General features: G+C 38.0%; 1 protein-coding gene across 5 annotated transcripts in view; it reads right to left on the bottom strand.

The window, feature by feature from the left end:
* Positions 1 to 25,965, bottom strand: part of LOC131064569 (sodium/hydrogen exchanger 8) — a 252,279-nt gene extending 226,314 nt beyond the window's left edge. Inside the window, exons 1-5 of one of the 5 annotated variants that reach the window (XM_057998748.2) lie at positions 25,775 to 25,965; positions 25,323 to 25,441; positions 23,704 to 24,179; positions 23,427 to 23,477; positions 16,976 to 17,067 (exon numbers count right to left, since the gene is read on the bottom strand). In XM_057998748.2, the coding sequence (XP_057854731.1) occupies positions 16,976 to 17,067; positions 23,427 to 23,477; positions 23,704 to 23,950 (390 nt within the window). In that variant the 5' untranslated portion in view covers positions 23,951 to 24,179; positions 25,323 to 25,441; positions 25,775 to 25,965. The other 4 variants (XM_057998749.2, XM_057998751.2, XM_057998752.2 and 1 more) reach the window with 4 other exon arrangements.
* Between the last annotated feature and the right edge of the window lie 2,024 nt (positions 25,966 to 27,989).

Genomic DNA, 27,989 nt, shown 5'->3' with positions numbered 1-27,989 from the left:
AGCCAGCTTAATGAGCCATTAGGGCGACAAGATCCAGTAGTCTCACCCTTGTAGGCACTCCCTCTTAAGTCAATAAATCAGGTAGAAAATATGAAGAACTCGGCCCGACTCATGGATACATGGATTGATACATCCTACGTGGTAGCCAAGGAATTTGTCAGAAGAATGATGAAAGCAATCCACGGGGCCATCCAAGTCCTTGAGATCATTCATAATCTAGTAGTAACTGTCGATGCATTCACTCACACTAGAGATATTATCATCCCAGTATTGCAAGTGGTAAGGAAGACATCATGACAGGTTTTAGCACAAGAAAGGATAGTTGATGGTGGAATCCATAATCTCCTACAATGGTTAACTTTGCTCCAAATGAAGGAGGTTCTATTCAAGGGCATCAATAGTAGGTGCAGCCGAGTTGAGGACACTATCCATCCTATTCAGGATAAGGTGTTTGATGTACTATGTGCAATCCTTGATAGAAGGATAGAGATTGAAAAAGATGTGGATATCCAAGAGTTGGAGGACAGGATCAAGGTCATCTTTTGTAGAGAGGACAGCATGACCATAGGAGAGCAGCGAGATCAGATGTATACTACTATGTTCATGATTGAGAGAACAAAAGAGTTGGAGCACGGACGGAAGATGACTCTTCTTGCGGCCTTTGATGAGGTCCTTCACTTGGAAGAATGAATGAAGAAACTGCTTGAGATTCCCATTGCAAAGATTGAAGGGATTATGTCCAGATTCATTGAATATGCCAGAAAGGAACAAGGAAAAGGGAACAAAATTCTAGATGAAAAGTTGTTATGAATGATGTGGCAATTCAATCCCTATTGGAGGATGCTTCCTCCTTATTTGTGCCAATTTCTATTGGCTATGTTATGATAATGCATATCTAAATAGGGTTATTTTTGTAACAAACCCTAATTGGGGTTTAGGTGTCAAAATCTCAGCCCTTGATCTCCTTTAAATCTAGGCCATTCATTGTATTTGAGAATGCTATATAAGCTCTCACTCATTTCATTTGTAAGGTTAATAAGGTTATTAGCAGAAGAGAAGTAGTAGTTATTCATAGAGAGTACAAATTTGGTGAAGAGAGAAAGTTGAGCAATTGTTGTTACATTTTGCTATGAGATTAATGAAACATTGAAGTTATGGAGTTTTATTGCAATCTTTGTGGCTTGTTACATGGTTGTTTATCTTCTTGAATCACTTTTATTGAAGATAGTTTTTAGATGTTAGAGTTACATTGAGTGATAAATGTTGTGCTTGATCTTTTAGTGAAGCTCATAGTCCAAACCACTAGCCTCTTACCGATTGTAAGTGCGCCCTGTGTGGTCAACTAGAGATATTGAAATTGTTTAGAGTTCAATCACTACATGAGTGTTGATATGCACCCTATTGATGGTATCTATGTTCATGAATGATTTGAAAATCTTTGAATTCCCTTAGAAGATCGCACCAATTCCAGTAGAGTTGTTGTTCTATGGCAATACTGAGATTGGTAGAGTTTCACTAAGATTGCCCTCCATTTAGTCATTCATAGGCTTAGTTTAGCATAGTCCTCTCTAATCCCTTATATTTTGTCTTTTTTTGAAACATCGGTTAGTTTTAGGAAAATCCAGTTCCTCATTGGTCAAGTAGTTGCAAGAACCAGCTTCCATAGAAAGTACAAAAGGCCCCTTGATGAAACGGCAAACACAACGAACACTGGTGCTTATCCACATGTAGAGAACCTACATACCAGAACCTTGGAGTTGCCTTGATTGATCCTTAGGCGAAATCTTCAGCATTTGAGGAAGCTTTGATCAAGGGAGGATAAGGTACCTTTGGGTACTTTATTCTGTGTTTGATCGGGTATAAAAGACACATCAACAAGCTAACAAGTGATCTTGGAGAAGATAAAAATCAGTCAACATGCATGGAAGATTGGACTCTAAGCTCTACAGAAAATAAAACCACAAGTTCACTTCAGCCCTATAAAGACAAGGACATATGGGAGTCACCTATTCAAGCTATAGATGACGAGTACATGAAGATTGAAGGAGACGTCGTCACAGAGGCTGCCAAATTAGAAAATCAGTCATCTATTGCAGTAACATCTGAGGAGCAATCTTCACTTGAAGTGCAACTTTTAGTCATGGAAAAGATGTTATTTCAAGTAATGATTGCACAAGTTTCTTGGTAGGAAGCTTGGAGGTAGAGCTATCCTACAAGGTTGATCACACTAGTGCATATGATGGGCATATTGATAGCACATATAAAGATGTTTTCCAATCAACCACCGATGATGACTCCACATCTTATGTGAGTGTTGATGCTTATGTTGGTCCAGATGAGATGGTCAGCCACTAGTGTTGATATAGAAGAGATAGCCCTGGTGGACCAGCCACTAGTGTTATACCACACATGTAAACGGAGACATAAGTGATTTAGATTTGGTTGAGCCCTTGGACATTCCTGGGGAGTTTGAGGGGTTATCTCTTCTAGAAGCTCACATGGTAGAGCTTACTTTTTTTGGACCAGCCTATGAAAGGGTGTACATGGATGGTAGCATTATTGATTTAGGAATGTCTGAGCATGTGGACACTCTTAGAGAGGCAATCGATACAATATTCCCTCATTATGCATTATCGGAGTATGGAGCTGATTCCTTTTCAGGGAATGAGGTATGCATAAAGAAAATAATTTTGACCCTATTTCATTGGGTTGGTATTAGACAATTATTTTGTTCTGCTGACCAAAGAGATTTCAGATTGTCTTTTGGGGACCGCAGCTCATTGGTGGGGTTGGAGAGGTTTGTATCAACCTTTCCTTGTTGGAGGTATTAGAATAATACTTTATTATTTATTTAATGCTCAATGATGTAATATTATGTAAAAATTTCTAATAAGATCTTTCTGATTTTATTCGCAGTTTCTTTTTAGAAACAACTTGTTTTGTACATTTTGTAAATCTTTTTATTGTGTGTATTTGTTCATTGTTAATACAACAATCATTTTTTACCAATTATGTTTCCGTAATATGGTATCAAAGCACATAGGTAAAAATTCTTTTTTCTAAAGATTTCTTTCGAGAAATTTTTCAAAGTTTTGAAAAACATTTTTAATCACAGATTTTCGAGAATAATTTTTTGCGTTTTTTTTGTGAGCAGATTTTGTGCAAGATCACGTCCTTCTTCTGACATTTGTTTTCTATCATATGTGACTCTTCTCTGCATATTTCGCGATTTTTTGTGCTCTTTTACAACCCGCATCGGATTTTTGGGCAGTTTTTCTGCGATTTTTTCATTAAATCGTGTCTTTCTCTGCTCTCATTTTTTTCTACACGACTTCTTTGCTCTGCACGATGCGATTATTTCCCGCCAGCAATTTATTTTGTCATTTTTGGACGGAAACTTGCATTTTCGACTAGGGTTTTTACCCTTCAGATCGAGTCAAAAAAAAATTCTGATTGCAGATTCTTGGTGGGTTTTTTTGAGAGCTCAACTGGATTGTTTTTAGAATTTTGTGAGTGCATCGTTTTCCGTGCTTCAAATTTGGTGCCAGCGGATTTCAATTTTGATTTCAGATTCTTTTTGGGTTTTTCACAAAGATTTATGGGTTGTCTTCGGATTTTTCTAGGTTAGCTAGAAAAAAATCTCAAAATTTGTGCCAATCATACTTCATCTATTCTTTTAAGTCTGTACCTGTATTTGCCTCTATTTTTTGCATTGGGATTTGTGCTTTGTATTTCGTTCTATCACCTCTTTGATTTTCGTTTTTTGTGCATTGGGAAACGTGCAAGATGGCGTCATTGACCAACTTGATGTTGGAAGGCAGTCAGCGATTCAACGGCAAAAATTATAACACCTAGAAGCAACACATGCTGACAATCTTCAAATATCGCAGCCTAGATGATCTTGTCTTGGGAAAAGAATCTCGTCCTTCTGCAGCCGCAGCCGATCAAGACAAATTTATTGACCGCAATAGGGAAGTTGTCATGCTTCTCAAGCTCTCTGTCACAGATGACCAACTACCTCAAATTCCTTTTGGTCAATCAGCCTCAGAAATTTGGAAGCATCTAGAAGCATCTAAAGGAGTTGCATGAGACATCCGACAAAAGTCGAGCGTTCTTCTTGAAGAACCAGTTGTTCTCCATCATGATGGATGAACGCATGTCCTTACAGGAGCATCTCACGAAGATTAAGGACATTCAAGATCAGCTCAATGCTATTGGTCGGAAAATGCAGGAAGAGGATATGGTAGTCATAACCCTCAAAAGTCTACCAAAATCCTACGAGCACTTCATAGAGACTCTCAACATTACGTCTATGAATTTTGATCTCAAATTTCCAAAGTTATGCACCAAACTTTTGCAGCAAGATCGCTAGAAAAAACAGTTTGGTAGCGGTGCCCCTTCATCCTCCTCTGAGCAAGCCTTTGCAGCCAAGTCCTTTCAAAAGGATAAAGGCAAATTTTAGTAATCTCAGTTCTCTTAGTCATAGGAAGGCTCGAAAAAGAAAGTTCAATGCAATTATTGTCACAAATATGGCCATCTGATTAAGGATTATCGCAATCGGATAGCTTCCGAACAACGGAAGCAGGGAGGGTCTCAGCCTAAAGCCAATATCGCTGAGCACACAAAGCAGAAAGAGTCTGCCTTTTACACCTTCATGGCTAAAAGACCTACAGACCATGTGAAATCTTCTGCTTGGTATATTGATTTTGGTGCTTCTCGTCATTTCACTCACCGGCGTGATTGGTTTACAGAATTCTCTCCCTATACTGATTCAGTTATTTTTGGAGGAGGTGAGGAGCATACAGTTGTTAGCAAGGGCAACGTTCAAATACAATCTGGTGGGAGGAATCTCATATTCCTCAATGTGTACTGCGTTCCTGGCATGGAACTGAACCTTTTCTTTGTGAGTCAGATTATGCAGCATTCTCCTCAGCTTGATGTCATCTTCAGTGCACATAAGTGTTCTATTGTTGATCGTGCGACACGCACTACAGTTGCTATTGATATTGAGGATCATGGTCTTTATAGACTTGTGGATACAGGTGATTCTCTTGAGCATGCCTTCGCAGCAAAACCCTCCTCTATCTTCCGTCTATGGCGATAAAGGCAAATTTCAATCATCTCAGTTCTCTCAGTCACAAGGCTCTAGTCAGTCACAGGATGGCTCGGAAAAGAAGGTTCAATGCAATTATTGTCACAAATATGGCCATCTGATTACGGATTATCGCAATCGGATAGCTTCCGAACAACGGAAGCAGGGAGGGTCTCAGCCTAAAGCCAATATCACTGAGCACACAGAGCAAAAAGAGTCTACCTTTTACACCTTCATGGCTAAAAGACTTGCAGACCATGTGAAATCTTCTACTTGGTATATTGATTCTGGTGCTTCTCGTCATTTCACTCACCGACGTGATTGGTTTACAGAATTCTCTCCCTATACTGATTCAATTATTTTTGGAGGTGAGGAGTATACAGTTGTCAGCAAGGGCAACGTTCAGATACAATTTGGTGGGAGGAATCTCATATTCCTCAATGTGTACTACGTTCCTGGCATGGAACTAAACCTTTTCTCTGTGAGTCAGATTATGCAGCATTCTCCTCAGCTTGATGTCATCTTCAGTGCACATAAGTGTTCTATTGTTGATCGTGCGACATGCACTACAGTTGCTATTGGTATTGAGGATCATGGTCTTTATAGACTTGTGGATACAGGTGATTCTCTTGAGCATGCCTTCGTAGCAAAATCCTCCTCTATCTTCCGTCTATGGCATCAGCGATATGGTCACCTGAACATTCATTATCTTGCTCAGCTTGTTCGGGAAGATTTAGTACATGGCCTACCTGAAATTCAAACTCAGTATCAACAAGTTTGTGAAGCTTCTCAGGCTGGAAAACAGCACAGGACACCGTTCAAGGATGGTGACTCATGGCAAGCCTCTAAGGTACTGCAGTTGGTCCACGCTGATGTATGTGGTCCAATGAATATGACTTTCATTACTGGGTGCAAGTATTTCTTACTTTTTGTTGATGATTACAGTCGTAAGATGTGGGTGTACTTTCTTAGATAGAAATCAGATGTGTTTCCTGTATTTCAGAAATTTAAGGCCTTGGTAGAAAAAGAGTTTGGTTGTTCTATTATTACTCTTAGGTCTGATAATGGGGGGAGTTTTGTTCTACTGCTTTCTCCACTTTTTGTGATACACATGGCATAAAACATCAGTTAACCACACCATACACCCCTCAGCAGAACGACCTTGTAGAACGTCGTAACCGCACCGTTACAGAAATGGCTAGGTCTATGTTGGAACACAAAAATGTTCCTAAGAAGTATTGGGCAAAAGCAATGTTTACTGCAGTCTATCTCCTTAAAAGGTCTCCCACTCATGTTGTTAAAGGGAAGACTCTTGAGGAAGCCTGGACTGGTCGCAAACCCAAGATCAGCCATTTGAAAGTTTTTGGCTCTCTTGCATATGTTAGGATTCCAGATGCCAAGCGCTCTAAGTTGGATTCCAAGAGTCAGAAGCTCATGTTCATAGGTTACAGTGACAACCATAAGGCCTACCGGTTGATTGATGTAGACACTAATCGTCTCATCTTCAGTCGCGACGTTGTCTTTGATGAAGATCGAGGTCCATTTCAACTTTCCTCGTCTGAGAAAAATTCTGAGGATTAGCCTTTGAAGGCTTCTGATTTAGTTGTCCGTCGTCCATTTGGTTCACTTAGTGGGAGGGATGATGCAGATTCTATATTTGATGATGCACTACCTGAATTTCCTCCAGATGATGCTAATCTTCCACCTGTTCCAAATCCTCTTCCACCTCCAGTTCCAGTTCTTCCTCTTCCATCTGATGTTGGCACATCTACTCTCCAGCCTAAGTGGTGGGCTAAGACCATCAGTGATCTTCGTCTTGATGAGCTCATTGAGGGTAGATCTTCCAGAAATAAGGGCAAGCAGCAAAATACAATTAACTTTGCTCTCATAGCCAACATTCATAGCATTTATGAGCCTCAGACTTATACCAAAGCAAAAGGGATTCCAGAGTGGGAACAAGCAATGGATGCAAAATAACAAAAGCCTTCTGAAGAACAACACCTAGGTTCTCTCTGATCTTCCTCCAGGGAAGAAACCCATTAGCTGCAAATGGGTCTATAAGGTCAAGTATCAAGCAAATGGTACCTTAGATAAATACAAGGCCAGATTAGTTGCTTGAGGATTCACGCAGCGGGGGGCATAGATTATGAGGAGACATTTGCTCCTACTGCCTAGATGTGTACCATTCGTCTTCTTCTCGCTATTGCGACTCAGTTTCGATGGAAAGTCCATCAAATAGATGTTAAGAGTGTCTTCTTCAACGGTGGATTGCAAGAAGAAGTCTACGTGATGCAGCCCTAGTTTTCAAGGTTGCTGACAAAGAACATGAAGTATGTGTTAAGTTTTTATCAGATTTGAATAATTCAAACTGCTTGTAGTATATGTCACCAATCTACTGTGTGACCTTAGAATTCACCCAATGTTATAAGCTACTGTAAGTAGATTTTGTGCTTATTATATATTTCACGATCTGCTATATGAGTGTGCCATGATATGCAATATGTTTATATGGCACTATCTGCAATATTAGATATGATCTGAAGGTTGTATTTTATCTGCTAAAGTGTGATTTGAAAGATGCACTACACTTATCAATTTTGGTGTATGCATCCTTCTCAATGTATACTAGTTATATAAGTGGATGAGGGCTTACGTAGTGAAGAGATATGTCTTCCCACGTGGGAAGACACATCTCTTCCCTACGTACCTCTTCACCACAGCACGTTAACTACCATCAATTTACCCGATCGGAAGGAGAGCAATTGTTAAGAATCGCTAATCAACCCGATAGCAAGAATGGTATGACCGTTGGTTAAATGTAATAACTTAATCTTGTTTTATTTATTACTCATTAACGTATATACTAACGGTTTAATTTATTAGTGTATATGAATATAGATTGGACACCCAAAGATCCGGAGACGATTTATGTCAGGTTTGTTACCAGTAAAGGCTTCTTCAGGGGTTTTATTATCAAGAAGAGAATGAGGACATCTATTTTGAATGTGCACAGTTGTCCTAGATGCTTCAGCCCAAAATGAGGTTTCTATATTTTGGTCAAACAACATAGCCCTAGCAGCTTCTACTATAGTCCTATTCTTTCTTTCAGCTACCCCATTTTGTTGTGGGTTATAAGGTATAGTTAACTCCCTCTTAATCTCAGCATTTATACAATAATCTTTCAACATATTAGAAGTGTATTCCCCCCCATTGTCTATTCTTAAGGTTATGATTTTCTTACCTATCATATTTTCTGCAAGAGCTTTGAATTCCTTAAATTTAGAAAGGATTTCTTCAGACTCTTTGTACCTCAGAAAATATATCTAGGTCTTCCTAGAATAATCATCTACAAATATTACATAATATAAAAATCCCCCTAAGGAGGGTACAAACATGGGTCCACATAAATCAGAATGAACTAATTCTAATACATTTTTGGATTTATTGTTGCTAGAATTAAAAGACCCTTTAGTATTCTTTCCCAAGGCACACCCTTTGCAGGCTCCTTCAGAATTATGACTTAGCTTGGGTAAGCCAATCACCATCTTCTTTGTCTTAGGTAGGGCATGGAAATGAAGGTGCCCTAATCTTCTGTGCCAAAATTCATTCGAATCTGGAGTCTCATGAATCAAGGCTAGAGGTGGAGTGGTGCAAAGTCTGTAGAGGCTCCCCTGTCTTACTCCAATGGTGTGGGCTTTCTTGATGGTGGAGTTCTTTGGCCAAGCAAGTACCTTTCCTTCCATAAAGATTAATCTGTAACCCTTATCTTCAAGTGCAGAAACTGAGACAAGGTTTCTCTCTATACCAGGTACAAATAGAACTTCAGTCAGCTGTAGGGATATGCCTGATTTTAGGTTGATATTGCAGGTTCCTATTCCCATAACTGGAAAATTTGAGTCATCACCAATTGTCACTTCTTCATTTGAATTTTCCATGAGTGTATCTAGGTGCTCACGAAATCGAGTGATGTGTCGAGATGCTCCACTGTCAATCACCCATTACCCATTTGTTGGAACTGGAGGTGACTTGACTAGAGAGGGTTGAATAGAAAACTAGCTTCTCAGAATCACTCCCTTTCTTAATTTCTGCCATTGAAGCTTGTTGCTTGATCCTGTCGGGGCACTTCATTGCATAGTGCCCATATTGGTAACATCTGAAACATTGTACTTCAGAGATGTCTCTCTTCTTCTTTGAAGACCTCTTTCCATTTGAGTTGATGTCCCTCTTTCTCTTAAAGTTCTTCTTCTTTCCTTTCTTGTGGGAATTAGAGTTTAGAACTTGAATGTCTTCATTACCATTGTTTTGTTTTATTCCTCTTGTGACAAGCCGAGATTCCTCTTGAATTCAATCGGTTTTCAATCTATCAAACTTAGGAAATTTAGAACGAGCATCGAGTCCTTGAATGAACGATTCCCATGAGGTAGGAAGTCCATTTTAGGGCCATCATAGCAAGTTCTTTGTTGTCTACTAGATGTCCAATAGTGGATAGTTGATCCCTAAGCTCAGTGATCCTCAAGAAATAGGATGTAACTGTTTCTCCTTTATTCATCTTTATATGGTGTAGTTGATTCTTTAGGGTGAGAACCATGCTAGTGTTGTTGATTTCATAAATGTCAGCTAGTGCTTTGAACATCTGAAAGGTCGTCTCATATTTAGAGATCACTGGCACAATGTGGTCTCTCACTGAATCCACAATTATCTTAAGAGCCTTCTCATTGTCCTTGCTCCACTGAATTTTCTCTGTATCATCAAAGGGTTCAAGAATTTCACTTTTGACATGGGAGTCAATTTTATTTTCTTTCAAAAGAAGCATGATCCTGAATTTCCAAGATACAAAATTTGATGCTCCATCTAATCGGTCTTCAAACCTAACTCTGGTTGCCATTAGGACTATAGGAATGTGATCTAGTAAGAACCGGGTGAAAGTCTATGAGATCGTTACAAAATTTTAATATGATCTTCCTTCGCTTTGATACCATGTTAAGTTTTGATCAGATTTGAATAATTCAAACTGCTTGTAGTATATGTCACCAATCTACTGTGTGACCTTAGAATTCACCCAATGTTATAAGCTACTGTAAGTAGATTCTGTGCTTATTATATATTTCACGATCTGCTATATGAGTGTGCCACGATATGCAATATGTTTATATGGCACTATCTGCAAAATACGATCTGCAATATCAGATATGATCTTAAGGTTGTATTTTATCTGCTAAAGTGTGATTTGAAAGATGCACTACACTTATCGATTTCGGTGTATGTATCCTTCTCAATGTATGCTAGTTATATAAGTGGATGAGGGGTTACGTAGTGAAGAGATATGTCTTCCCACGTGGGAAGACACATCTCTTCCCTACGTACCTCTTCACCACAGCACATTAACTACCATCAATTTACCCGATCGGAAGGAGAGCAATTGTTAAGAATTGCTAATCAACCCGATAGCAAGAACGGTATGACCGTTGGTTAAATGTAATAACTTAATCTTGTTTTATTTATTACTCATTAACGTATATACTAACGGTTTAATTTATTAGTGTATATGTTAATATGCAAACAGATTAATATATCGGAATGAAATGGCATGACCGATGTTACAAAATTAACAGTATGTAGACTCGTTAAAGCACTCTATGGACTTAAACAAGCACCTCGAGCGTGGTACATTAAGATTAATTAGTACTTGGTTGCTCATGGTTTTCAGCGTTGCCCTTCTAACAGTAATATGCATATCAAACACTTTGATGATGATATTCTCTTTCTTGTTGTCTATGTGGATGACTTAATCATTACTAGCAGTTCAGCACATTTGATTGCAGAAATAAAACAAGATCTATGCCAAGATTTTGATATGACAAATTTGGGGCTTCTCCATTATTGTTTGGGTGTTGAGGTTTGGCAAACAGATGGTAGCATTTTTATTTCTCAATCTAAGTATGCCAGGAACTTGCTTGACAGGTTTCGAATGCAGGATTGCAAATCTGCTTCCACACCTATGGAGACTAGCTTGAAGTTGTCAGCAAAATCTGATTCTCCTCCTGTAGATGAACCACAATTCAGGCAACTAGTGGGCAATCTCATCTATCTTACTGCTACTAGACCTGATCTCAGTTTTGCAGTGAGCTACATTTCACACTAAATGACAGCCCCCAAGGCTGATCATTGGGTAGCAACAACGTGTGTGTTGCGTTATGTGAAAGGCACCTTTGATTATGGACATCTTTACACTAGGAGTCATGATCCTAGACTCGGTGGGTTCACAGATTCAACTTGGGCAGGTTCGGTTGATGACAGGAAGTCAACCTCTAGATATGTGGAGTTTGGGATCCGATGCAGTCACTTGGACTAGTAAGAAGCAGCAGGCAGTGGGTCTCTCCTCGACAGAAGCAGAATATCGGGGAGCAATTAAGGTAGCTTGTGAGGCAGTTTGGCTTCGTCGGATGCTTGTGGATATGCAAATATCTCAAGCAGGTCTGACTCCCTTGTTCTCTGACAATCAGGGAGTTCTCAAACTTGCCAAGAATCCAATCTTCCGTGAAAGAACCAAACATGTAGAGCTTCATTGTCATTACATTCAACAGTTGGTTGAAGACGGATCCATTCAGTTGTTGTATGTTCCTATAGCGGAGCAGCCAGCAGATATTCTCACCAAGCCCCTCAGTCCAGATAAGTTTGTAAAATTCAGGGCGTCTATTGGTGTAGTTGATAGATTGAGCATTAAGAGAGGGTATTAGAATAATACTTTATTATTATTTATTTAATGTTCAATTATGTAATATTATGTAAATATTTCTAATAAGATATTTCTGATCTTATTCACAGTTTCTTTTTAGAAACTTGTTTTGTACATTTTGTAAATCTTTTTATTGAGCGTATTTGCTCATTGTTAATACAACAATTATTTTTTACCAATTATGTTTTCGTAATAGGAGGGTGGCATATTGATGAGCTCCCATCATCCTTTGTCCTTGGAGGTACTTGTTGCTTCATTTGGAATGAGGTTCTCAATTGGGTAGATGTTGTTTTGTTCTATCTTGACTAGTTATGCACTTAGGATGATCTTTTTCCACATCTATGGGAGCTCATTTAGAGTTAGACAAACATTCGACATTGGTGGCATGGTTAGAGATATCTATCCCTCCACTTTTCGTTGGTGTGAGATTGTGATAACTTGGGATCCAGGGATTTGCATAATGGATGGAGTACTTCCCAGGTTGCTACAGGTTGATGACAGGGTGGCACAGCAGGTTGGCAAAGCAATATCTTTGAGATTGATATGGGATCCTTGTTAATGCATGATAGCTTCGGTAAGATAAATGATTGAATGAGAGATAAATGAAGTCTTTCATTCAATCATTTATCATATCGATAACTATGATAAAACCTTCAAGCAATTAATTCCTCTTTGATAGCCATTCTACATTTGCATATAAATAACCTATTCATTGATAATCATACTATGTATTTTGTTTATGTTCATCAATTAATAAATCTTGTATTTAAATTTATATCGATTAACATAAATAATGATAAATAAATGATTAATCAAAACACCGATTAATATCGGGTTGCATATGATATATCAGGTGGCATTATAATAAAGGTTACCGATAGTTATCGGGTGTTAAGCCTACACCGATAGTCATCGGTTGTTAAGGCTAACATGCCGATAACTATCGGCTGTTAGCATTGTGCGAACACCGATGGACATCGGTTGTTATAATACTTTCACACCGATTGGTATTAACGTTGAACAGGCATTTGTTTAGTATAAACAAAGAGGCACAATCAAGTAATGTCTTGATCGGTCATGACCGATCAAGGCATTTCTTGACCGTACCCCATTTGTTATATACTTATATTGAGTGGCATTCGTGAGATAGGACATAGAAAATATGAAATGCTCCTCTCACCTGCCACAAACAAGAAGATAGTCAGATTTATACATTAAGGCTATAATATATACAACAAGATTATTTTAATAGAATATAACTTGCATATTGAATGTAAATTGAACATCACCAATTCCCATAACTGGAAAATTTGAGTCATCACCAATTGTCACTTGTTCATTTGAATTTTCCACGAGTGTATCTAGGTGCTCACGAAATCCAGTGATGTCTCGAGATGCTCCACTGTCAATCACTCATCACCCATGTGTTGGAACTGGAGGTGACTTGACTAGAGAGGGCTGAATAGAAAACTAGCTTCTCGGAATCACTCCCTTTCTTAATTTCTGCCATATTGAATGTAAATTGAACATCATTTACAATCCTAGTATTCAAACTGGCATACATGTGCAGATAGTAGTTGGTTTGGTATGCAAATGCAAATTGCTTAAGAGCAAGCAATCTTTGGAAAGGGTAGACTATAATATCCCCATTTTCAGGGTCCTTTGCAGTGAGATTGATATTATTATTCTCGGTTGGTATCAATCAGTTCAGCGAGGGGTTGCATTACCGCCAATAGGTTCAGAGCAGTTATTGGAGTTGGACAACACTTTTTGGAGTGATTTTGGACAACCTGTCCAAGACTTTCTATTTTTGTGAATATCGGTTTTGACACCATTTGGTCGGTTGGAAGTCTGGGATGACTTACTATTATTAGCAATTACTATTTATAGTAACCGCTATTTACTACAGCTAGTCATAGTTTAGTCTCCTCCCAACTTCAACATGCAACATTTTTAGTTAGTAAGTTTTGTGTATATCTTCCAAAGCTCTTTCTGGTCATTTTTGTTCATACTTACTATTTATAGTAAGTCACGGGATGATCAATGGGTATCATGACTATTTCTAGATAGTTAGTTTTTGCAAAATTTGATACCATCATGGCAGTTAGGGTTTAGACAGATCCGGAGCAAATACAAATAAACAATTATATGCAGATACAAACACAAAAGATGAAGAAAAATGCATAACACAGATAACACAGAGATTTAACGTGGTTCACCCAAAATGGGCTACATCCACTGGACACATTCGTCCAATCTTTTCTTATTATCCAGTAAATCAATACAACACTATTACATTGCCTTTTTTTACATTCCAGTCGCTTATAACAAGCAAAATATGTGTCACTGCTGCTGCCCCCAAACCCCCACTCAAGGCCCGCCCCGGCCCTGAACCCTGACGAGGATACATAACAAGTGTATAGTACTTGCATGATCAGTCACCACATATCAACAATGGCAACTAGAGTTTTATAGATATTATATTAAATAATGTTTGAATAATGAAGTTAAATTAAATATTTAACTTTACATTATTTAATATGATAAAATGATTCTATAATGTTATTTTACAAAGTAATGTAATAAGTGACTTTACGATATTTTATAAATTGACTTTTAATGGTGCTTTGGGAGACATGGATATTATAAAATAGTAAAAGTCACTTTTAATTTAAATTGTGCTAAAGATATTATGAGGGTGCATACACTATGACATAGACAATTATTGACATCTTACTGCAGTAATGTTAATGCATACTATAATTCGGGTCATTGGTGAGGACAGTTTTGCAAATGAAGTTGAGGAACAATATTGTTTGATGTATGATCTAACTGCAACGCATTATGATGAAGGTTTTATCTGTCATCACAACAGGACTGGTAGCACCCTAAAAGGACAAATAGGATTCCATAGGAGGAAAGTAACTGTATTTTCATATGCCACAATGCCCTCACACATCTGCACCTAATTTTTCTAATTTTCTTCTGAGGATGCCTTTGGAACATGTGTACAACTGATAAAAATCTGGTGCCATGGCCTGTAAAATGGGATCATAGAATTTACAAGCTGTCAAGAACTAATGACTTCGAGAAAATTGATATTTTTCTTTTTTCACAAGTGACAAGCTCTTCAAATAAACTGGAACGACATGGTATGTGTCAATCGATGAAACATTACAGATTGAATTCTAAAAATAGATAAAAATGTAAAAAATGTTGGTTAGTAGAACCCAGTATTCTTTGATAAACAAATGGATATTCATTGTGCGGCACTAAAGATTTGAATGTAAATCCTAAAGATGCTTTATTGGATTCTACTTTTTATATTCTTTGTCGATCAGAAACTAGCTCTTCTACATTCTTCAAAGAAAGAATATTCTACTTAAACAGCCACCAATATCATCAGCAGACCCTCCATCCCACTAATCTCAATCTGGCTATTGATGTACATTGACAAGCTTGACCTTGGCTAATTTACTTTTCAGAGCATAAAGCCTAATTCATAACAGTTATAGCTTGTTAGTTGTAAGATGCATGACCTTTTGATCTATTGTTTAGTCATTGATTAACTGGACATCTTGTTCCGATTATATTAATGAATGATTATTCTATTTAATCTAAGGCATTTCTTTTTTCAATTTGACATTTTTTAGTACTGCTTGTGTTTGACTGTCAGTCTCAAATGTCAAATTTAGATTGGTCAAGAATAATTAGTTAAGTGTCTTTTCTACTTGATTGCAAGACATACAGACGTGTGATATATCCCCATTTTCAAAAATTCTGGGAGTTGTGTTTTCTGAAATGTTTTAAATACACATCCTCTAGCAAATACTTCATACAAGAGATGTAAATGTTAAGTTTATGATCAGATTAGGAGAAATCAGATAGAAGATAATTCAAACAAAATTGCACACCATGTACCCTGGGAAAACCCTCCAACATGAGGGAGAAAAACCCAGCTATATATCTCTTATATGTATTTAAGTAAGTGAATACAATATGGCTAATACACAGCCAGTTATGAGGCCACCAACAAGGATGATCTGCAATAATAGTGCTAATTTACTATATATATATATATTGATCTCCTTGATGGAGATAATGAATTCGCCTAAGTCTGAATGTAGTGTGGAGGAGAGCTGTGTATCTTATACTTCAAACTGCTGTAAATGAGGATCCGATCTGCTGAAGGTTTATGCGGACTGCTTTAGATAATTCGATCTGCTTGATATGTAATTCGATGCCTTGTGGAGAGAGGGAGTCGATCTATATATACCCATACGTGGGTGACTCCAAGCAACACGTCTACTCCAAGAGTCGGCTCAATATCAACCAACACGTCTCTTATCAAGGATCGGTTTTATTATAACTAACATGACTTTCACCAAGGGTGGCGGGTTTAACAAATAGTTATATTTCATTGACAAAACCTTTTATTTAATTTGCAATTATAAATATGCAAAGTCGGCATCATATGTTTGATAAATTGGTTCATATAAATGTCTAAGGCCACTTAGACATTTATATCAGCTATGTCGGCCTGAAGGAATCCGGCCATAGCTACCTAACATTAACAGTAAATACTTCACAGAAAAGATGTAAAAGGTCAAGGTGCATCAAAGAAATAATTAAGTAACAATATCCAATTGAACAACCAAGCCCTTGACTTTTTGTCATAGCCAACTTTAAATGAGGGGCTATGGATACTGATACTGGAGCGAGACACAATTATAATCAGAGACGCAAGTAAATGAATGAAGGTAAAGCCATTCACACATAGATTATAGTCACCAAAAGATGCTGGTATGAGAAAGGGGATGTGGTCCTCCCTATACTAAAGTTTCCTTGTGACTTATTTCTGTATGAATACTACCATTATTGGTTAGAGTTTGAATTTGACGTAAAAAAATGCATAGAATATTTGCAAGAAATTAAATCTGCAAAGAATAATAACAGCAGAAAATTGCCATATTCTCACCCAAAGTTTTTATAAATTAAAAAGGTCCTTTGAAATTATTTTAAATATGAGAATGAATTCAGATGAAAATCAAGAAAGGCAGTGTGCCTCTTTACTGCATGTAGATTTCCAACAGGTTTTAACCTAACAAAAAGAAGATAAAAATGCAGTGATAAGAAGAGAATCATACCTTGATCTGATGAAGTTCCATGGCAAAGGAGCTCTCAAAAAGAAGAGCAGGTAAGAAGATATACAAAATCAAGTTTGGATTTATCTTTGACCCTGTAAATCAAGATGACATCATCCTTTTAAAATGGAACATTCCCAAATGAAGTTTTTCTTCTTCTATAAGTACCATACCAACATAAACTAGTAAACAACTGATGTGGAACCATATTTTCTGCCTCTGAAAATCAATACGGCCAGAGTGTGAAAGCAACCTGTAAAGTCGTTGTAAGCTCAAAGAAGCTTTGTTGTGCACAAAATTGCACATACTGGCTTGAGGAGGCCAAACTGAAAAGAGAATTGAATGTGAGAAAAATGTCATAGTAGAAATGGCTCATAGAGGTATCTTGTTCATGAAGCCTGATGTGAACTATTACACATAGTCCAATCAATGGCAGAGTCTGGCACACTAACTAAATGGGAGACATTGGGAGAAAGGTTGGATGCATTGGGACAGAAAATAAGGTGTAGGTGAGAACAAGATCAAATAAGGCAACAGTTAGAAGGATTAAACACAGAACAAAAAGAAGAGGAGAGAGTAATAGTGACAGTAAAACAGCAATATGTTGGTGTCAAAAAGAGGGAGAATGTAAAGATATTGCACCCCAATTGATATGGAAGACAAGGAGACGGCAAAACAGCAATAGTGGCAGTAAAACAGCTATGCGCTGGTGTTGAAACGAGGGAGAATGTAAAGATATTGCATGCCAATTGTCCAATATGGAAGACAAGGAAACAATAGAGTGTCTATTGAGAATAGAATTCATAAAAAATCACATGAAAGACAACGAGATTTAACCGAAAGATGTGATTCACAAGCATAGCCTCCAGAAAAATCATACAATAGAATGCATGAATGGAGATATAGGAGTAGAAGAAGAAATACACCAATAGAGATGAGGAAGAAAGAGGATGTGCATGCAAGAAGCATGGCTGAAAATGAATGTAACTAAGAAAATGCATGCAAAGTACACAACTCGCCTCAAGATGAAATAGTAGAGATATTTGTGATGGTTAAGCATGCATGGATATGACATTTTAGCCAGGCAAGGGTGTGCCATTAGAGGCCTGCACGGAACTGTACAAAGTGAAAAGATGGTAATAGAAGAAGAGCGCACTACCTTGAAGACTAAGACTAGGGGTGAGATTGAGAAAAAAGATAAAATATGAGAGAAACAAAGACAAGGATGAGGAAAATGAAAATTTCCAATAGAGACAAGGGTAGTCTACTATATTAGAGTATTCTTATCACAAAAGCTCGCACCCTTGCTGAGCTATCAACTCAACAACCTTGTGAAATATGGAAACAACCCCGAAGTGTGGGACCTTGCGCAAGGGGTTGAATCTCCGGAGAAGGTCGGCTTACTTCTCAATCCAGGTGCAGGTGTTGAACCAACTCAACACTTCAAAACTTACTCCTAAGCCTATCCTAACAACTTGCAAAGGTAAAGGGAAGAGAGAATTGTTTGAAATAAAAGGAGGTGATGTACCAAGAAGAGATTGTTCCTCTCCCTACCGAATTGGCACAAAGAATTAACTGAAACACCCAAGAGATGCACAAACTTCAGTTGTATGAGTGACCCCAATGCATGTATGGAGGTTAGAATTCGCTGAATGTCAAGAGGGGAGAAGATTTCCCACAAGTCAAACTCAGAAATAAATTTAACACAGCATATATGAGAGAAGAACCACAAAACATACACCTATGATGAAGGTAAAAAAACATACACAGCATACATAAGTTGAAAGAAGGCAAGAATGGTGATTTCAATTTATTATAAGGCCAATGGCCAACTTACAATTGCAAAATACAAAATAATACAAGAGAAGTGGGAGAGCATAGGATAGCTCAAGCCAACAGGGAGAGAACCCTTTACAATAAGGCTTAACAGCCTTTATATAAAAAAAAGGTTACAAGAGTGATCATGACCCCTGTATGTCAGTCTGTGAGTGCAGGGAAGTGCATGCACTTGACTTGTACATGCAAGCAACCTAGCCATACCCACAAAAGGCAATTCTGAGAAGGGTGGATTGACTGACCCTCCAAAGTCAGAGTATGAAGACATGACACAAGTCACCAAGCATGGCCCCGTACCTCCCTTGATGGAAATCCTACCAAAAACATTTAATGCACCCATGTGGCTCCACAAAAGAAGGTGCATAAGTCACCAAAATTGTCGGAGCATTTAAAGCCTTAAGTGTCGATCACGTCATCTAGAAGTGTCGCCAGTCGGAAAGAAGTCTGAGGACTTCGGAAACTCGGATTCCTGAAGTGGGGAAGACAAGGAAAGAACTTCAGAACCTCGGGGTTTCGGAGTTCCGAGGAAGAGGAAAGAGACGCAGCAGGGAACTTCGGAACCTCGGGGTTCCGGAGTTCCGGAGAACTAAAAAAAAGGCTAAGGAAGGAACTTCAAAACCTCGGGGTTCCGGAGTTCCGAGGGAACTAGAGAGAAAAGGCAAGGAGGGAAGGAACTTTGGAACCTCGAGGTTCTGGAGTTCCGAGGACAAGAAAGGGAAGCAAAGGAAGAGAACTTCGAAACCTTGGGGTTCCGGAGTGATGCAGAGGCAAAGAGGGAAATTGCAAATTTGCAGATAAATATATGGTTAGGACCCAAACCCCACACTCTAAGCCTCTAAAGTGTTTCCAATGCATCTAATGCCTCTAAGAGGCTCAAACCTTGTCCTCCACTAAGCCAAGTAGATCCTCTGCCTCTACACCAATTAAACACTCCCAAACAACATGTGCCTAAGGTTCATAAGACATCAAGACTCCATTTGTCAAGACAAGTCAAGTATTAGCCTTCAACTAGGCCAAGGCTCCTTCTAGCCCTGCAAACACTGTTTTAGGGGAATATCTCCCAAAAGTTGCAAAACACCAGGCAAACAAATCACATATCAGGATACCCTTTTCAACCAACAATAACATATCCAAAACTTAGGTACTGTTACTTTGGACCAACAATCCCAAAAACTCACCGTCCTCTGTACTTGGTAGGCTAATTAGGCCACATTTGCAAATGAAGTACTTCCTAAACTCATCTCCAGTAAGTACACTTCCGTACAGTCTTTGGTTATGTTCCCAAACCAAGGATTTTCCAAGTTTTATGGCCAAGTAAGGCTTCTATATGCCCTAACCCCAAAACCCTCACTAAAACACCCTTAAACCTAGGGCTTTCTCAAAAAATCATCAAAACACACTTCCAGAATCCAATGAAGGTTGATTCACCATGTCCTCAACATACCCTTACTGTTTCAAACATAAAAATATCCCCTCCATAAGGCCGATCTGCTACTGCTATAACTATGGCACCAAAACCGTGCATTTTCAGTTAATCCTCCACGGTGTACACCAAACTTTCACTCCTTCCTGTCATTAAATTGTTAGGTACGTATGATACAAGTTAGGGATGATCCAATCCATAGGAATCAGAGTCTTACATCTATGCTTGGATCATTGTTTCAAAAGGAAGCCAACAAAACAGTAAATGAAAGACTGCAGACTTAGGAAAGTACAGTGCAAAGTGTGATTCCAAGTTTATTGAACCCTCAGCAGATTACAAACATGAAAAGATGCATAGACATTGTCCTCACTTCATTACAAAACCAATAGCAAACTACTTTAGTGCAATGAAAACATGAGACCATAGATTTGCAGAAAAATAAATGAGTTTTATTGCTATTGAGTTGCAGTTCGTACAATTTGTACTTTCTTGTGCTCTCTCCTTTTCTCCCCCATACAAATGCCTCTCAGGGCTTTAAATAGACCTCCAACAACTACACCAACCGGACCATGTAGTTATTTTTCATTACAAATGATTAACAAGCCTATTTTGTCATTTCCCACCAAAATGGCACTAGTCGTTGATGTTCAAATATTTGAATTAAAAACTCATATTAAACACCCTCTATTGACTTCTACCCAAAGCTAATGACTCTTAAAGGATTAAAATTCTTTATTCAAGAGGTTTAAACACTCTTAAGACCATGCCCAATCCTATAACCTTGAAATCCCATATTTGGTCCTATGGTCCTATTAGGCCCATTAGGACAATTAACCATTACATTAGGATCATTACAATGAAATGCCATAATTGGCTTTAAAACATCAAAAATTGAGTCTATTAGACCCATACACCTCCTTGTCATGCTTCCATGGTATCCTCCAAGTTGTCTTCATGTCAGGGGCTCCTGCACCACGGAGTTCCAGAGAAAAGAAGGAAGAAAGGCTAGGAGGGAACTTCGGAACCTCGGGGTTTCGGAGTTCCGAGGAACTAGAAGGAAGAAAAGGAAAAGGCGGAACTAGGCAAAGGAACTTTGGAGCCTCGGGGTTCCGGGGTTCCGAGGAAGAGAAGAAGAAAAGAAAGGAACTTCAGAACCATGGGGTTCCAGAGAGGAGAAGAGAAAGGGAAAGAAGGAGAGGAAGCAAAGGGAAGGAACTCCGGAACCTCGGGGTTCTGAAGTTCCGGGGAAGGAAAAGGGAAAGAACCTCGGAAACTCGGGGTTCCGGGGTTCCAGGGAAGGAAGAAAAGGCCAAGGGAGGAACTTCCTCCGGACAAGGCAACACTTCACACTTCATGATTCTTCTGCTTTTTCCTTGATCAACTAGGGTAGTGCTGGTCCATGGATTGTATCTCTGATCGGTTCTTACTGATGGACCAAGGATGTCATAAAATGACAACAAGTATTACTGCTAATCACAAACAGTTGAAGCTTGAAAACATAGTTCACTGCTCGGACTTGGCAAACCAAAAACTTAATGACCTGGCTGAACTCAAGAAAAGCTCGACAAGTTAAAAAATCGCTTAAATTTCTTTAACAAAATCAATCTACTGGGTATTTGGGGGTAGAACCCCTAGTAGAGTCAAAGGGCAGCATCCCCAGCGGGATCCAATGGCAATGCCCCTCACACATTCCCTGTCGTGGTATAGAGTAGGATCAAGGGGTGGATCCCCTACCACCAAGGCCAAATGAAGGCCTTTTAGAGCATAGAAGCCTTCATGGTGCATGCCTTTCATAATTTTTAATAAGGCAAAACACCATGTATTCAGTATTTTCCCTCCAATTTGCACAAGAATGCTAAACTGCTGGTGTTATCTTTCCCCTTAGGTGCGTAGGGCTTTTCAAAGCAAAACAACATGCATTTCTTGAGTGTGAAAATCACATTTTTTCTGCAATTTTTACACATCCAAACTTTGTTTTTTTCATGGGTCAAGTATATCCCACAAACTTTCTGAGTACTCAGCTGCAACTCAGCAAAAACTTGGCACTGGCAAGTCACAAGTTTACTTCGAAAAAACTCAGGTCAAAAAAAATCTGTCAAGTACTTGACAATTAGTAAGACTACAGTCAAAACCAACCTCCAACGTTCAAAAAGTAGATAATTGCAGAAAGGAAGTGGAAGCGAAAGCCAAATTTGAAATGGGCAATCCAATGATGGAAGTGGAAGAGCATGCATTTGGTGGAGCTATGTAGGTAATGCCAATGAGGTGAGCATTTGTGCTGATTTTATAAATTTTAATCAAATTTTCAATAAACTTGATAACTCTTGGAAGGAGAATTTTTCTTTTTCGGTAAAAGAATTGACAAGAACCTGGAATTAGGATTAGAAATTATTCCTATGATGATAAAACAGATAATACCACATACAAATGGTTTTGTTCACCAAACTGAACCAGTACCAGTATATGTTGAATGAGTAGGCCAAATAAAATAGTGAAATTACAACATAGGAGGATTATCATTGTTGTTATGGATGAACAGCAACTGGATGCAGGGGTGTCAAAAAAATACAGCAACAGACGTGTATGATTCAATCAATGGAGAAAGAAAGAAATTTATAAGGTGACTCTGTACAAGGAGGTGTACAAAGAGGTCTAAAGACTTTGAATATGGAGGTTAAGAGAAATTTGCAAGGGAAGAATGATGCAGGGCCAAATATTGGGACATGAGGCAGTTATGAAGGATTTCACTTGGTAGAAGTTTTGAACAGTTGATCGTAGATAAAAAGGAATCAGTGGATTGCCAACTATGTAAAGCAAACTATGTAAACCATGATAGTATTTCACCTCTGTTCTTAAATGTCTTCATCTCCAGAATAAAATCATGTAATATTATGCTTTTATTGTGATATAATTATGGATATGTGCAGTTTTTGTTTCCATCTTCTGCTCTTGGATCTTAGATTCTTATTAATTATTCTGTTTTCTGCATTGTATAAGCTGGCATTGCAGGTTTCTTGATCAATTATATGGAGGGAGCAGAAGATAACTGAGGCAAGATAATATTGCAGATTACAGTCTCACAGTGGTCATACCAATTTTGGTTGGCAATTTTGGTTGGCAATCCTGGACACTGCATCAACAACAAACTACTTTAGCTCAAAACACCAGACTCCAAATTAAAGAGAAGACACTCACACACACGGATGCTAGTACCAAGTTTTCCCAGTCCACTGTGTGTCCCATATTCTGTGCGTACAAACATAAGAACCAGTAATTAAGAAATCTACATAGAAAATAAAGAGGCCAAAACAAGAACATTTTTTGGCACCTTGAAATAAAAAAGGAACTATAGAAATGACGTGACGCAAGCTTCTTGGCACAAATTGAGAAAACATAAAATGAAGAACAGAGTTGGCAACAAAAAATTAAATTTTTGAAGAATAGTTTAATAGATAAAGAAGATTCACTGCACCTAGAGCTCCAAGCCCGATTCCCAGTAGAAGCAGAGCACCTGTGTAAGGAATTCTGGTGCCCCTGAGAAGTTGCCTAGAGGCTACACCCAGAAGCAGACAAACACCCACAAACAAAATTGCCACTTCTGGGCCCCCAGGGCCTTCTACTTTTCCACACAGACTTTCATTTGATCCAGCGGCCAGTACCACTCCCTCTGATACCACAGACATACTGACACCTCCTTCATTAAGCAACGTTCTATTCATCCTAAATTCAAATAATTGCCTAACATTCAAGTTTTCAAATTCTGCTGAAGATATTTTATCGAGACACCTCTTTGTCAAGCATTATGACCATCAAATTCCACCGTATGCAAATCTAGATGCCCAGGCGTGGAGTATATCAACTCTCGTCTGTTTTTCCCAAATGTCAGGATTCAATATTCCAGCAATAAGATGATAACCAGCAGATCATTTAAAAAGCATGAATTTGTTCCTGCCATGTAAATACAAGATATCATTGCAGGAGTCAAAAAAAAATAGCAATTGGAACATTATGTTACAACTACACATATCATCCTGCTTAATTTGGGTTTTCAAAATTTCTGCAAACCATCAGGTTGTAAATGTTGATAGAATAGAAACAAAAATACAGGTAGAAATTTCGTTTTCATCAACTCCATCTATTTGCCCAGATACAGCTTGAGCTGAGGACTCTCCGTTCCAACAATAATATGCAAAACAGCTAATAACTTATTAGAATACTGATCCTGCCATGCAAATACAAGAAAAGGCAATCGTCAACTCCAATAGTTTCTAGTTTCTACATAGGCTATTTTTAGCCTCGTGGACGTTAAAATTCTTTCTTTCTTCTTTTCTTATTCATAGCCCCAGGTCTTGGGAGGCAAAAAAGAGGATCTTTAAACAAAATTAAAACCAGCCACGTAAAAAATTATTTCTTTCTTCTTTTCTTCTTCATAGCCCCAGGTCTTGGGAGGCGAGAAAGAGGATCTTTAAACAAAATTACAACCAAGCATAAGTTGAAAGCTTGTGTTATCAAAAACAATGAAGTTCTACAACTTGAAAAGAAAAGAAAAATATAGCGACTGGCGATGATGGATCAATCACATTGCCCAAGTCAGTGGGTTTTTAAACAAAATTTACCCGGGAGCAATTGAAAATTTGTGTCAACCACATTAAAGATCTGAAGTTTGAAAACAAAAATCAATAAGTTAGGGATGTTGGATTCAATGAACTACGCCCAAATTACAAATCGAAATTTATAGATGAAGATGAACCCACCCAGAAAAATAGCTAGAAGTAAGGAAGGCTATGAATGGTGTAATTCAAACGGAAAAAAGCACATTTCCTCTCAACCTACCCTCTACACAGTGACGTTATATAGTATTACAGTCATTTGTAATCATAACATAAAACCTAAATCCCCAAATGTTCAAATCAGAATAATGAAATAAAGCTACAAAAAATTGTTCAAAGAAAAATTTACCCATAAAAAAAACTTCCAAACTAATTAATGCAGCTCCATAAATACATAAAACCATTTAAATCACATTTTCGGGGGCACAAATTTTACAGTTGTTCAACCTCCAAGAAGCACTGAAATTGAGAACAAGTTTACCTCTCCTTCAAGGCTGATTCTCCTTGCCACTGATATGGATCAAAATCCTCTTAAATTGTTTGTTCTCTCCTTCTCAAAGAAATCGCATGTGGAATTCACTAATTACCATAGCGATCCTCCTAAACTTGTTAAAAAACACCCCGCAACAAACAGAAATCCATTTCATTCAGTAAGGCATGTTATTTCAACACACTTCATTGATAACTTAAATATGTAAACAAATAATTTAACTGATGCGTTCAGAGTCTATAGCTAGCTAGCTTCACAACTTTAATCCCGATCGCCCAAATCAACTGAAAACAACATACCCTGTAATTTTTATTATTAATCCAGTATCTTAAGAACTGTGTCTGCGTACATATAACATGATCGTTTAACATTGAATATGAATTGAAACCATATTAGCAAAATAGAAATGAAATGTTCAGTGTAGACCCAATTCTGTAAACTACCTGAACAAGGTCTCCCACTGCTGCTAGTACTGTGTCTTTTTTCAATGGTAATATACCTCGTCAAAATGAGGTCGAGAATGCACCGCGAAAATATATTATTCATTTCTATTTCAACGCTCACGTGAGTGTGAAGCGTTTGGCGTTCTCTAAAGTTTAGGCAAATTTCCCTGTCTGTCAGCAGAACTGTCACCAAAAAATAAATATCTTTCTTACAAAAGATTTTAGTAACGTCTGTTGGAAATGAATGAAAGATATAGGACTGAGATGAACACTTCTAATTTATTTTGGACTTTTTTTTTTTTAGAATTCTGGTTTTCTAGTTAATTTTGTCTTTCTCAAATAAATGGTGCATGTGGTGCATGTTATCAACGTTTAAGTTATTTTTGTATTGGGTACGAATAGCAGAGCATTCAATTATGAAGTGTCATTTCGTTTCCACTGTCTCGTTGTTGCAAAATGTACAAACTCTTTCTTCCCAAATTTCTTTGGGTATTTTCCACCTACCGATCTCACATCTAAGATGATGTGACCCTATCCTCAGTTATGCAACTAAAAACCCCGCTATTCATTTGATAGTTGTCCCTGGATATGATTTTTCATCATTGTCCTTTGCTGGTTAAACTCTTTGTTGTGATATGTTTTTTCCGCCCAATCAAATTTGTCTACATGGCAGTCCAAAAAAAATTTATCACGTGACTTTTTATTTCACCATTGGTATTAGGACATTCATACAAATCAATGTCTCACTTGTTCATCCAATTGTTGTTTTACTTTTGCCACATTTTCTTCCTACGGTCAAGCTTCTCATCCACCACCATTTTAGGCCAACGTTGGTTATCCATGGTTTCAACCTTCTTTAAATAACTTATCAAGTATATTACTGGTGGCAATTTCAATGGGAAAGTTCTTGCTTCAGCTAGAAGAATTTCATAAGGGACTGTGGATTTAACTTTGAGATTACTCGTCATAAGATGTTTCTAGGTTCTTTCTATTTGTCTCTAGCTACAGTTTGATATGATGCCTACACCTCGCAACCATAAAGGATCACTGGTGTGACTAGAAAACCAAAAAGGGTTTTTTTGGTTTTCCAATCCCAAAGTTCAGCGTTTCTATAGCTATTTTGAAGCAAGTGTGAAGCTTTCCAACCTCTCTGTATCCTTTTTGTTCTACAAGTCTCCCAATCGAACTTATAGTGGAAGTCAATCCCAAGATACTTGTATATTTTCACTATTTCTAGTGGATTGCCTTCAAAGAGAAAGGTAATTTGCTTATACTTTCTTTTTAATGAAAAAATCATGATTTTGATCTTGGAGATGTTCACTTGCATCCCAACTTCCTCATAAAAGTGTTCTAATGCCTTCAAATGTTCTCTTAGCCTATGTTCCGATTTTGAAATTAGGATAAGATCATCAACATATAAAAGTAGTTTCACCACATAACATGCCAAGTGAATACTTTCCTCATATGTCTTGGTTAACCATGCCTCCAACTTATCAATGTATAGCCCAAAAAGCGTGGGAGATAAAGGGCATCCTTCTTAACCCCAATGTCACTGCCAAAACACTTTGACATAACTTCGCTTGTTCTGATTTTAGCTCTAACCTTTTCAAAAAGTCTATGTACAAAAACCCTATACAAATTTGGGATGTCTAATTCTTCCATTATGCCCCATAATTTGTCTCTAGGTATCGTGTCAAAGGCTTTCTTGAAGTCAACAAAACATTAGTAGGCTTCCTCACCTTGAGTGTCCCATATTTTTTCTATCAAGTGTCTAAGGGTGATGCAATGATCAATAGTAGAGTATCTTGACCTAAAACCTGCCTACCCTTTTGCCCTTTTACCTTTTTTTTTTTACCCATTTGTTGATCCTTCACTCTAACATGCTCTCGAAGAGCTTGCCCAAGAGAGGGTTGACCATAATTGTGCAATAGTTAGATGGTTTATTGATATCACCACTTTTTAAAAAAGGGATAACCACACTAGTAGTTCACTCCACTGGGAAGCCGCCTTGGTTAACATTATTGAAAATTCTTTTTATGTGAGGGGCAAGAGTCACAATTCCTCGCCCATCTATATCTTGTACTTCACCACTTGCTAAATTCTTTATTCCTTGTTTAATATCATCCATCGTGAAGAGTTCCATAGAAGTGTTGATAACAGGTGGATAATTTTTCTCATGAACACGCTCACAAAGGAGCTAATTTAATTACTTAGT

The sequence above is a fragment of the Cryptomeria japonica genome, chromosome 8 (assembly GCF_030272615.1).
Source record: "Cryptomeria japonica chromosome 8, Sugi_1.0, whole genome shotgun sequence".
Lineage (NCBI taxonomy): Eukaryota > Viridiplantae > Streptophyta > Pinopsida > Cupressales > Cupressaceae > Cryptomeria > Cryptomeria japonica.
Note: the sequence above shows the minus strand (reverse complement) of the source record. Positions and strands in the feature narration are given on the sequence as shown.